The sequence below is a fragment of the Salvelinus alpinus genome, chromosome 2 (assembly GCF_045679555.1).
Source record: "Salvelinus alpinus chromosome 2, SLU_Salpinus.1, whole genome shotgun sequence".
Classification (NCBI taxonomy): Eukaryota; Metazoa; Chordata; class Actinopteri; order Salmoniformes; family Salmonidae; genus Salvelinus; species Salvelinus alpinus.
The window spans coordinates 35505563-35518786 of NC_092087.1; the positions used below are offsets into that span (position 1 = coordinate 35505563).

The 13224-nt window shown below is 50.1% G+C and overlaps 1 protein-coding gene across 3 annotated transcripts in view; it reads left to right on the top strand.

Annotated features, from left to right (window-relative positions):
* Nucleotides 1–13224, top strand: part of LOC139559764 (zinc finger protein 385A-like) — a 102483-nt gene that overhangs the window by 60284 nt on the left and 28975 nt on the right. For all 3 annotated transcript variants that reach the window (XM_071376107.1, XM_071376117.1, XM_071376124.1), the window contains one exon: nt 1233–1343. In XM_071376107.1, coding sequence (XP_071232208.1) covers nt 1233–1343 — 111 coding nt within the window. The remainder of the gene's footprint in view (nt 1–1232; nt 1344–13224) is intronic.

Here is a 13224-nt window from a genome sequence, read left to right on the forward strand (position 1 = left end):
TAGTCTCATAGCAAAGGGTCTGAATACTTATGTAAATAACGTATTTCTGTTTTTTATATTTAATAAACGTGCAAACATTTCTAAAAACCTGTTTTTAGCTTTGTCATTATGGGGTATTGTGTTCAGATTGTTGAGAAAAAATAATATTTTATCTCTTTTAGAATAAGGCTGTTACGTAACAAAATGTGGAAAAAGTAAAGTGGATTGAGAATACTTTCCGAATGTACTGTATTTTTTTGTTTTGTTGCAGTGGCAGTGAAAAAAAAATGAAATCTGTCTCTCTATCTCTCTTCTTGCTTCTTCTTCATTTTGGAAGAAATTAATTTGTTCAAAACTGTTCAACTATTATCTTTCTCTCTCTTTTCAGTCAACTACTTACCACGTGTTATGCACGGCAATGCTAGCTAGCTGTAGCTTATGCTTTCAGTACTAGATTCCTTATCTGATCCTTTGATTGGATGGACAACATGTCAGTTCATGCTGCAAGAGCTCTGATATGTTGGAGGACGTCCTCCGGAAGTTGTTATAATTACTGTGTAAGTCTATGGAATTGGGTGAGAACCATGAGCCTCCTAGGTTTTGTTTTGAAGTCAATGTACCCAGAGGAGGATGGAAGCTAGCTGTGCTCCGGCTACACCATGGTGCTACCCCACAGAGTGCTGTTGAGGCTACTGTAGACCTTCATTACAAAACAGTGTGCTGTGCTATTTGGTGACAAGTGAATCTTTTTAGTATAGTTTTATCTAAAAAGGATAACTTTTTAAATGTTTTACAATTTACATTTTTATGAAATTCACTGAGGATGGTCCTCCCTTTCCTCTTCTGAGGAGCCTCCAATGGTACACAAAAGCCCCAAAACAAAGTGATAATTTATGTAGGATGGGGAGTCTGTAATTGGGGCCCACCCAAGACCCAAGTCACAGACAGGTCCAGCAGCTGCTGTTGAACAAAAACACACTCTCCTGTCATTATCAATCAAGGCTCTCTCCCTTTCTCTAACTCGCTCTCCTTTTCATTCATTCACCCCTCTCTCTCTCTCTCTCTCTCGCTCTCTCTACCGATTTTCCCGCAATAGGGGCTTTTCTCAAAGTGTTTCATTAGATAACCTAACTCTGCTACCAGCCCACCACCATGGCACAGTAACCTAATATGTCTATCTGCTCCCCTACTCAGAGTAATTAGATTTTCTATATAATCCCTCTCCCCTCTGCCCCCATCCTCTTTCTCTCCAGATGGACCCGGTACAGAAGGCAGTGATGAACCACACCTTCGGCCCCCCCATGATGAAGACCAAACGACCCATCATCTCCTGCAACGTCTGCCAGATCCGCTTCAACTCAGAGGTAAGCTAGAAAGGCACTATCCATTCATCTATCCATCCCTCCATCCACACATTTACCAGGCCTTCTATCTTAGTATTCCACACATCTATCTATGGACTACATCATAACCTGATGTAATGTCAGTGATTGACTGTACTGCTGGAGCAGGTGTCAGGTCAGAACTGTGTCTGTGATTTCTAGGCTCCACTTTTAGCCTTTGGGCAGCCCTGCTTATCTTACATTTTGCTGGCACTTCCCAGAAAGGAGTTATGAATATTATGCAACTGTGTTCTGGGAGAATAGGGAACGAGAGACCAGGGGCCTGAGATGTTGAGGTTGGATTGTGTGAGTGAGTAACTGTGGGGATGTCTTAGAGAGGAAACACACTAGAACAACAACCGAGTGCTTCTGATATAACGGATAGAAAACAATAGGACAGTGCATCATGGGGAGGGTCGTGATAGAGGGCTTGTGAAGGGTAATTGAGGGTGAATTACACAAAGCACATTCCAGCATATCAGTCTTGGGACAGGGCACCAACCCAAAAATAGGATGACTGAGGGAGCGTAACTAAAGAATGAAGTGGTTCAACTGAAGAGGGGGTTTAAGTGTCCCCATAAATCTGCCAGCGGTGTTTACTGATACTTTCACAGTTGAAAAACAAATAAATCATAAGATATATATCCACAACAGTTCTTTGGCTCCAGGGCTGGGCTAATTAGCATGATACAACCATGGTGTGTGTGTGTGTGTGTGTGTGTGTGTGTGTGTGTGTGTGTGTGTGTGTGTGTGTGTGTGTGTGTGTGTGTGTGTGTGTGTGTGTGTGTGTGTGTGTGTGTGTGTGTGTGTGTGTGTGTGTGTGTGTGTGTGTGTGTGTGTGTGTGTGTGTGTGTGTGTGTGTGTGTGTGTGTGTGTGTGTGTGTGTGTGTGTGTGTGTGTGTGTGCGCGTGTGTGTGTGTGTGCGCGTGTGTGTGTGGCCCTTGTGGGATTACTCTGAGCTGTTTGTTCCATCGGCATGGAAAAGTGATTAGGATCTCAGATGGTTCTGCACACATTCCAATAGAGAGAGGGGGGTCTGACAGTTGATAGGTGCTTTTGACACTGACTGCCTTCTGAAACGTCATAAAGACAGAAGCTCTCAGCTCTGTACACAATTGAATGTGAAGTCCTCACATTATCCACTGCTCAGTTTGATGGCATGTCTTTATGTGTATTGTACTGTAACAACATATTAATGTCGCCTCCTCTTCCTTTCTATATGGTCCTCTCACCTTGTAACAGATGTGGAGATATGGTCATATCTGAGGCTGAGTCAAAGCCTGATTTTCTGTTTATATACCCCTTCCCCTTCCCCTTCCCCTTCCCCTTCCCCTTCCCCTTCCCCTTCCCCTTCCCCTTCCCCTTCCCCAGATGTGAATGTTTGATCACCATTAAGATGTAGTAATAACTGTTTTCCTGCCATAGACTGCATAAAGGTTATTATAGTTTTTATTTTTCTATTCGTTTTCTTTCTCTCTTTTTGTTTATTTTTGTTTGTTTTGGTGTCAAAGATAATAGTTACACTATATTTTTGTTTTTCAAATGGGTTTATTTCAGTCCCAAAAAATTATCTATATTAATTTTGGTTTTGTTTCAGATTTATTTTACTATAATAATCTTGGACAGCATTGAGTACAACTGTTTTACTGTGGGAGGTTGGGGATCTATACAATCCATATCGCTGAAACGTTACAGATTTCGCAAAAGGAATTTAAAGGTCATTTCCGAATGAGCCGACATATGCAGCGTATACTGTGAGTTTCGGTGAAATGGATTGAATAGAGACCTTGGTTTATAATGTTCACTGTGTATATATTACATGTTTTTTGTAGTGTTTCACAATGGGTATATAGAGTACAGCCCAGGGTACATTGGTCCACAATAGCATGAGTGATGGGTATATCCCCTAAACATGAAAGTCTCTTGCTCAGGGAAATCCAGTGTTTATGGTTGATGCTGTCACCTCTAAGCCAAACACAAGTTTGTACACACAAGCATGGCAAAAGATATTGACGCATGCCAATGAATAAAGCACTAAAAACTTTTCGGGAAAGGCCGTGGGTGGTGGATGCAGAGACAGGGGCGTCTCAGACTCCATAACAGCTGCACCGCTGTGGGGAGGGGCTCATGACCTGATCCTGTCGGAGGGGAAGCGGAGGGTCTTAATGATATCTATCTACATGCTCTAACCCCACTCCCGTGGACCCCCTCTCACATGGTCTACCTCTATGATTAGGTGCCACTGCTCTAACCCCACTCCCGTGGACCCCCTCTCACATGGTCTACCTCTATGGTTAGGTGTCACTGCTCTAACCCCACTCCCGTGGACCCCCTCTCACATGGTCTACCTCTATGGTTAGGTGTCACTGCTCTAACCCCACTCCCGTGGACCCCCTCTCACATGGTCTACCTCTATGGTTAGGTGTCACTGCTCTAACCCCACTCCCGTGGACCCCCTCTCACATGGTCTACCTCTATGGTTAGGTGTCACTGTTCTAACCCCACTCCCGTGGACCCCCTCTCACATGGTCTACCTCTATGGTTAGGTGTCACTGCTCTAACCCCACTCCCGTGGACCCCCTCTCACATGGTCTACCTCTATGGTTAAGTGTCACTGCTCTAACCCCACTCCCGTGGACCCCCTCTCACATGGTCTACCTCTATGGTTAAGTGTCACTGCTCTAACCCCACTCCCGTGGACCCCCTCTCACATGGTCTACCTCTATGGTTAGGTGTCACTGCTCTAACCCCACTCCCGTGGACCCCCTCTCACATGGTCTACCTCTATGGTTAAGTGTCACTGCTCTAACCCCACTCCCGTGGACCCCCTCTCACATGGTCTACCTCTATGGTTAAGTGTCACTGCTCTAACCCCACTCCCGTGGACCCCCTCTCACATGGTCGACCTCTATGGTTAAGTGTCACTGCTCTAACCCCACTCCCGTGGACCCCCTCTCACATGGTCTACCTCTATGGTTAGGTGTCACTGCTCTAACCCCACTCCCGTGGACCCCCTCTCACATGGTCTACCTCTATGGTTAGGTGTCACTGCTCTAACCCCACTCCCGTGGACCCCCTCTCACATGGTCTACCTCTATGGTTAGGTGTCACCGCTCTAACCCCACTCCCGTGGACCCCCTCTCACATGGTCTACCTCTATGGTTAGGTGTCACCGCTCTAACCCCACTCCCGTGGACCCCCTCTCACATGGTCTACCTCTATGGTTAGGTGTCACCGCTCTAACCCCACTCCCGTGGACCCCCTCTCACATGGTCTACCTCTATGGTTAGGTGTCACTGCTCTAACCCCACTCCCGTGGACCCCCTCTCACATGGTCTACCTCTATGGTTAAGTGTCACTGCTCTAACCCCACTCCCGTGGACCCCCTCTCACATGGTCTACCTCTATGGTTAGGTGTCACTTCTCTAACCCCACTCCCGTGGACCCCCTCTCACATGGTCTACCTCTATGGTTAAGTGTCACTGCTCTAACCCCACTCCCGTGGACCCCCTCTCACATGGTCTACCTCTATAGTTAAGTGTCACTGCTCTAACCCCACTCCCGTGGACCCCCTCTCACATGGTCTACCTCTATGGTTAGGTGTCACTGCTCTAACCCCACTCCCGTGGACCCCCTCTCACATGGTCTACCTCTATGGTTAGGTGTCACTGCTCTAACCCCACTCCCGTGGACCTCCTCTCACATGGTCTACCTCTATGGTTAGGTGTCACTTCTCTAACCCCACTCCCGTGGACCCCCTCTCACATGGTCTACCTCTATGGTTAGGTGTCACTTCTCTAACCCCACTCCCGTGGACCCCCTCTCACATGGTCTACCTCTATGGTTAGGTGTCACTGCTCTAACCCCACTCCCGTGGACCCCCTCTCACATGGTCTACCTCTATGGTTAGGTGTCACTGCTCTAACCCCACTCCCGTGGACCCCCTCTCACATGGTCTACCTCTATGGTTAGGTGTCACTGCTCTAACCCCACTCCCGTGGACCCCCTCTCACATGGTCTACCTCTATGGTTAGGTGTCATTGCTCTAACCCCACTCCCGTGGACCCCCTCTCACATGGTCTACCTCTATGGTTAGGTGTCACTGCTCTAACCCCACTCCCGTGGACCCCCTCTCACATGGTCTACCTCTATGGTTAGGTGTCATTGCTCTAACCCCACTCCTGTGGACCCCCTCTCACATGGTTTACCTCTATGGTTAGGTGTCACTGCTCTAACCCCACTCCCGTGGACCCCCTCTCACATGGTCTACCTCTATGGTTAGGTGTCACTGCTCTAACCCCACTCCCGTGGACCCCCTCTCACATGGTCTACCTCTATGGTTAGGTGTCACTGCTCTAACCCCACTCCTGTGGACCCCCTCTCACATGGTCTACCTCTATGGTTAGGTGTCACTGCTCTAACCCCACTCCCGTGGACCCCCACTCACATGGTCTACCTCTATGGTTAAGTGTCACTGCTCTAACCCCACTCCCGTGGACCCCCTCTCACATGGTCTACCTCTATGGTTAGGTGTCACTGCTCTAACCCCACTCCTGTGGACCCCCTCTCACATGGTCTACCTCTATGGTTAGGTGTCACTGCTCTAACCCCACTCCTGTGGACCCCCTCTCACATGGTCTACCTCTATGGTTAGGTGTCACTGCTCTAACCCCACTCCCGTGGACCCCCACTCACATGGTCTACCTCTATGGTTAAGTGTCACTGCTCTAACCCCACTCCCGTGGACCCCCTCTCACATGGTCTACCTCTATGGTTAGGTGTCACTGCTCTAACCCCACTCCTGTGGACCCCCTCTCACATGGTCTACCTCTATGGTTAGGTGTCACTGCTCTAACCCCACTCCTGTGGACCCCCTCTCACATGGTCTACCTCTATGGTTAGGTGTCACTGCTCTAACCCCACTCCTGTGGACCCCCTCTCACATGGTCTACCTCTATGGTTAGGTGTCACTGCTCTAACCCCACTCCTGTGGACCCCCTCTCACATGGTCTACCTCTATGGTTAGGTGTCACTGCTCTAACCCCACTCCCGTGGACCCCCTCTCACATGGTCTACCTCTATGGTTAGGTGTCACTGCTCTAACCCCACTCCCGTGGACCCCCTCTCACATGGTCTACCTCTATGGTTAGGTGTCACTGCTCTAACCCCACTCCCGTGGACCCCCTCTCACATGGTCTACCTCTATGGTTAGGTGTCACTGCTCTAACCCCACTCCTGTGGACCCCCTCTCACATGGTCTACCTCTATGGTTAGGTGTCACTGCTCTAACCCCACTCCCGTGGACCCCCTCTCACATGGTCTACCTCTATGGTTAGGTGTCACTGCTCTAACCCCACTCCCGTGGACCCCCTCTCACATGGTCTACCTCTATGGTTAGGTGTCACTGCTCTAACCCCACTCCCGTGGACCCCCTCTCACATGGTCTACCTCTATGGTTAGGTGTCACTGCTCTAACCCCACTCCCGTGGACCCCCTCTCACATGGTCTACCTCTATGGTTAGGTGTCACTGCTCTAACCCCACTCCTGTGGACCCCCTCTCACATGGTCTACCTCTATGGTTAGGTGTCACTGCTCTAACCCCACTCCTGTGGACCCCCTCTCACATGGTCTACCTCTATGGTTAGGTGTCACTGCTCTAACCCCACTCCTGTGGACCCCCTCTCACATGGTCTACCTCTATGGTTAGGTGTCACTGCTCTAACCCCACTCCCGTGGACCCCCTCTCACATGGTCTACCTCTATGGTTAGGTGTCACTGCTCTAACCCCACTCCTGTGGACCCCCTCTCACATGGTCTACCTCTATGGTTAGGTGTCACTGTTCTAACCCCACTCCCGTGGACCCCCTCTCACATGGTCTACCTCTATGATTAGGTGTCACTGTTCTAACCCCACTCCCGTGGACCCCCTCTCACATGGTCTACCTCTATGATTAGGTGTCACTGCTCTAACCCCACTCCCGTGGACCCCCTCTCACATGGTCTACCTCTATGATTAGGTGTCACTGCTCTAACCCCACTCCCGTGGACCCCCTCTCACATGGTCTAACTCTATGGTTAGGTGTCACTGCTCTAACCCCACTCCCGTGGACCCCCTCTCACATGGTCTACCTCTATGGTTAAGTGTCACTGCTCCAACCCCACTCCTGTGGACCCCCTCTCACATGGTCTACCTCTATGGTTAGGTGTCACTGCTCTAACCCCACTCCTGTGGACCCCCTCTCACATGGTCTACCTCTATGGTTAGGTGTCACTGCTCTAACCCCACTCCTGTGGACCCCCTCTCACATGGTCTACCTCTATGGTTAGGTGTCACTGCTCTAACCCCACTCCTGTGGACCCCCTCTCACATGGTCTACCTCTATGGTTAGGTGTCACTGCTCTAACCCCACTCCCGTGGACCCCCTCTCACATGGTCTACCTCTATGGTTAGGTGTCACTGCTCTCACCCCACTCCCGTGGACCCCCTCTCACATGGTCTACCTCTATGGTTAAGTGTCACTGCTCTAACCCCACTCCCGTGGACCCCCTCTCACATGGTCTACCTCTATGGTTAGGTGTCACTGCTCTAACCCCACTCCTGTGGACCCCCTCTCACATGGTCTACCTCTATGGTTAGGTGTCACTGCTCTAACCCCACTCCCGTGGACCCCCTCTCACATGGTCTACCTCTATGGTTAGGTGTCACTGCTCTAACCCCACTCCCGTGGACCCCCTCTCACATGGTCTACCTCTATGGTTAGGTGTCACTGCTCTAACCCCACTCCCGTGGACCCCCTCTCACATGGTCTACCTCTATGGTTAGGTGTCACTGCTCTAACCCCACTCCCGTGGACCCCCTCTCACATGGTCTACCTCTATGGTTAGGTGTCACTGCTCTAACCCCACTCCCGTGGACCCCCTCTCACATGGTCTACCTCTATGGTTAGGTGTCACTGCTCTAACCCCACTCCCGTGGACCCCCTCTCACATGGTCTACCTCTATGGTTAGGTGTCACTGCTCTAACCCCACTCCCGTGGACCCCCTCTCACATGGTCTACCTCTATGGTTAGGTGTCACTGCTCTAACCCCACTCCCGTGGACCCCCTCTCACATGGTCTACCTCTATGGTTAGGTGTCACTGCTCTAACCCCACTCCTGTGGACCCCCTCTCACATGGTCTACCTCTATGGTTAGGTGTCACTGCTCTAACCCCACTCCTGTGGACCCCCTCTCACATGGTCTACCTCTATGGTTAGGTGTCACTGCTCTAACCCCACTCCCGTGGACCCCCTCTCACATGGTCTACCTCTATGGTTAGGTGTCACTGCTCTAACCCCACTCCTGTGGACCCCCTCTCACATGGTCTACCTCTATGGTTAGGTGTCACTGTTCTAACCCCACTCCCGTGGACCCCCTCTCACATGGTCTACCTCTATGATTAGGTGTCACTGTTCTAACCCCACTCCCGTGGACCCCCTCTCACATGGTCTACCTCTATGATTAGGTGTCACTGCTCTAACCCCACTCCCGTGGACCCCCTCTCACATGGTCTACCTCTATGATTAGGTGTCACTGCTCTAACCCCACTCCCGTGGACCCCCTCTCACATGGTCTACCTCTATGATTAGGTGTCACTGCTCTAACCCCACTCCTGTGGACCCCCTCTCACATGGTATACCTCTATGGTTAGGTGTCACTGCTCTAACCCCACTCCCGTGGACCCCCTCTCACATGGTCTACCTCTATGGTTAAGTGTCACTGCTCCAACCCCACTCCCGTGGACCCCCTCTCACATGGTCTACCTCTATGGTTAGGTGTCACTGCTCTAACCCCACTCCTGTGGACCCCCTCTCACATGGTCTACCTCTATGGTTAGGTGTCACTGCTCTAACCCCACTCCTGTGGACCCCCTCTCACATGGTCTACCTCTATGGTTAGGTGTCACTGCTCTAACCCCACTCCTGTGGACCCCCTCTCACATGGTCTACCTCTATGGTTAGGTGTCACTGCTCTAACCCCACTCCCGTGGACCCCCTCTCACATGGTCTACCTCTATGGTTAGGTGTCACTGCTCTCACCCCACTCCCGTGGACCCCCTCTCACATGGTCTACCTCTATGGTTAAGTGTCACTGCTCTAACCCCACTCCCGTGGACCCCCTCTCACATGGTCTACCTCTATGGTTAGGTGTCACTGCTCTAACCCCACTCCTGTGGACCCCCTCTCACATGGTCTACCTCTATGGTTAGGTGTCACTGCTCTAACCCCACTCCCGTGGACCCCCTCTCACATGGTCTACCTCTATGGTTAGGTGTCACTGCTCTAACCCCACTCCCGTGGACCCCCTCTCACATGGTCTACCTCTATGGTTAGGTGTCACTGCTCTAACCCCACTCCCGTGGACCCCCTCTCACATGGTCTACCTCTATGGTTAGGTGTCACTGCTCTAACCCCACTCCCGTGGACCCCCTCTCACATGGTCTACCTCTATGGTTAGGTGTCACTGCTCTAACCCCACTCCCGTGGACCCCCTCTCACATGGTCTACCTCTATGGTTAGGTGTCACTGCTCTAACCCCACTCCCGTGGACCCCCTCTCACATGGTCTACCTCTATGGTTAGGTGTCACTGCTCTAACCCCACTCCCGTGGACCCCCTCTCACATGGTCTACCTCTATGGTTAGGTGTCACTGCTCTAACCCCACTCCCGTGGACCCCCTCTCACATGGTCTACCTCTATGGTTAGGTGTCACTGCTCTAACCCCACTCCTGTGGACCCCCTCTCACATGGTCTACCTCTATGGTTAGGTGTCACTGCTCTAACCCCACTCCTGTGGACCCCCTCTCACATGGTCTACCTCTATGGTTAGGTGTCACTGCTCTAACCCCACTCCCGTGGACCCCCTCTCACATGGTCTACCTCTATGGTTAGGTGTCACTGCTCTAACCCCACTCCTGTGGACCCCCTCTCACATGGTCTACCTCTATGGTTAGGTGTCACTGTTCTAACCCCACTCCCGTGGACCCCCTCTCACATGGTCTACCTCTATGATTAGGTGTCACTGTTCTAACCCCACTCCCGTGGACCCCCTCTCACATGGTCTACCTCTATGATTAGGTGTCACTGCTCTAACCCCACTCCCGTGGACCCCCTCTCACATGGTCTACCTCTATGATTAGGTGTCACTGCTCTAACCCCACTCCCGTGGACCCCCTCTCACATGGTCTACCTCTATGATTAGGTGTCACTGCTCTAACCCCACTCCTGTGGACCCCCTCTCACATGGTATACCTCTATGGTTAGGTGTCACTGCTCTAACCCCACTCCCGTGGACCCCCTCTCACATGGTCTACCTCTATGGTTAAGTGTCACTGCTCCAACCCCACTCCCGTGGACCCCCTCTCACATGGTCTACCTCTATGGTTAGGTGTCACTGCTCTAACCCCACTCCCGTGGACCCCCTCTCACATGGTCTACCTCTATGGTTAAGTGTCACTGCTCTAACCCCACTCCCGTGGACCCCCTCTCACATGGTCTACCTCTATGGTTAGGTGTCACTGCTCTAACCCCACTCCCGTGGACCCCCTCTCACATGGTCTACCTCTATGGTTAGGTGTCACTGCTCTAACCCCACTCCCGTGGACCCCCTCTCACATGGTCTACCTCTATGGTTAGGTGTCACTGCTCTAACCCCACTCCCGTGGACCCCCTCTCACATGGTCTACCTCTATGGTTAGGTGTCACTGCTCTAACCCCACTCCTGTGGACCCCCTCTCACATGGTCTACCTCTATGGTTAGGTGTCACTGCTCTAACCCCACTCCCGTGGACCCCCTCTCACATGGTCTACCTCTATGGTTAGGTGTCACTGCTCTAACCCCACTCCCGTGGACCCCCTCTCACATGGTCTACCTCTATGGTTAGGTGTCACTGCTCTAACCCCACTCCCGTGGACCCCCTCTCACATGGTCTACCTCTATGGTTAGGTGTCACTGCTCTAACCCCACTCCCGTGGACCCCCTCTCACATGGTCTACCTCTATGGTTAGGTGTCACTGCTCTCACTAAGTACCTGAGGTGCTCTTCATGCAGCACTACTGCATTTCAAAAGCAGGGTTAGACACTATATCATACTTTCTATACTTTCCTAATGCTATAAACGGTAAGACTAGTTTCTATAAATATTCAAAATAAAGTACAGTCAGCACTCTCACTGAGGGCATTTTAACATATAGTCCTCTTTAAAAGAACCGATCTCAGTCTTCTTTAAAGTGAACTGTGGGGTAAAAAAAAAAGCTCTTTGTATTCACAGTGCCCTTGCCTTTGAATGAGGACTCAACTCTTTTGCCAGTTCACTTCACCTATTTTGTGGACCGTCCTCTTTGCATTCACATTGCTATGTTTAGAAAGGAACCAAGATCTTTTTCCAACATTCCCTCAATGCACTCTGGGTTTTTACAAAGTGCAGGACAAGCCATTCCATCAGAATGTGTTATCGGACAGCCATATATACAGTACCTACTTACATGTTGTAAGCTAATTGATTGCATTTAATTAAAGGTGAGACATAGTAATTGTAATCAGAAGATACTATTAACATGTACATATTATTGGTAACAGAATAAATAGCAGAAGAATAACTGCATGTTAAATAATGCTGTAATCAAAAATTGTACACAGGCTACTGCCCCTTTAAGAGCTAGAATTGATTTTGTACCATATGTTGTGATTCTCACCAAATTTGTCTCACACTATTCAAACCCTACAATCGAATAAACAGCTTATAAAGTTATCTTAGCCTATAGATCACATATTGCAAACAAATAATCTGAACTAAAAACTCCACACGTTTTGGAATTTCTGTGCATCCTTAACAATTGATAATCAATAGGCCATAACCAAAAAACAGCACCCGTTTTTTCAGCAAACCTGCACATCATCATCTTCTCTCTATTGTGGCACCAATGTGAGTGGGTTTATGGCAGGTGAAACAGTGTTGCAGTAGTCTAGTGTGTGGTGCGGGACAAGCAATGACAAGCAAACCTGGGGAGCTTTGTGTTCACATTGCCCTAAAAAAGGGAACCAGACTGCGGAATTCCTGCGAACCGAACTCAGACCTCTTGAGATGGTCTCATTTCGGTTCAGTTCGGGGGCTCTTTTGAAGGGTCTGAGTTCCTTTGGAGTGTTCACACTGGACAAAAAATTAAGCGAACTGCACTGAGTTCACAAAAATTGGGGAACAAAGTGAGAAAACACCCTGGACTGCATTTTCTGTCAGTCAATACTGGCTAAGCCATTAAACTTAAGAATTTGCTAAACTAGAGTCAATTAAAGGCTGAAGCTGAACACAAACCAAAATATCTGGATTGATTAATATGCGCAATGCGGAGGCAAGCGTATCACACTGTCTGCCAACAGTAATGTAATGTATGGCCACATCGGGTAATTATGAAATTGCAATTCATTCAAAGCAGCCACCAGCCACAGAGGACAGATTAGGCTGTCAGCTTTCAGCCCCGGCTCTCTCTGCTGCAAGACTGACGTCACACGCATCTAGGACTGTGCTGCATTGGCCATCGTCACCACTGCAGCACCACAAAGCAGGACACCTTCTCTCTCTCTCTCTCTCTCTCTCTCTCTCTCTCTCTCTCTCTCTCTCTCTCTCTCTCTCTCTCTCTCTCTCTCTCTCTCTCTCTCTCTCTCTCTCTCTCTCTCTCTCTCTCTCTCTCTCTCTCTCTCTCTCTCTCTCTCTCTCTCTCTCTCTCGCCCCCCCCCCCTCAGGTAGCCTAGTGGTTATAGTGTTGGGCCAGTAACCGAGGTTAGGTTAAATGCAGAAGACACATTTCAGTTGAAGGCATTCAGTT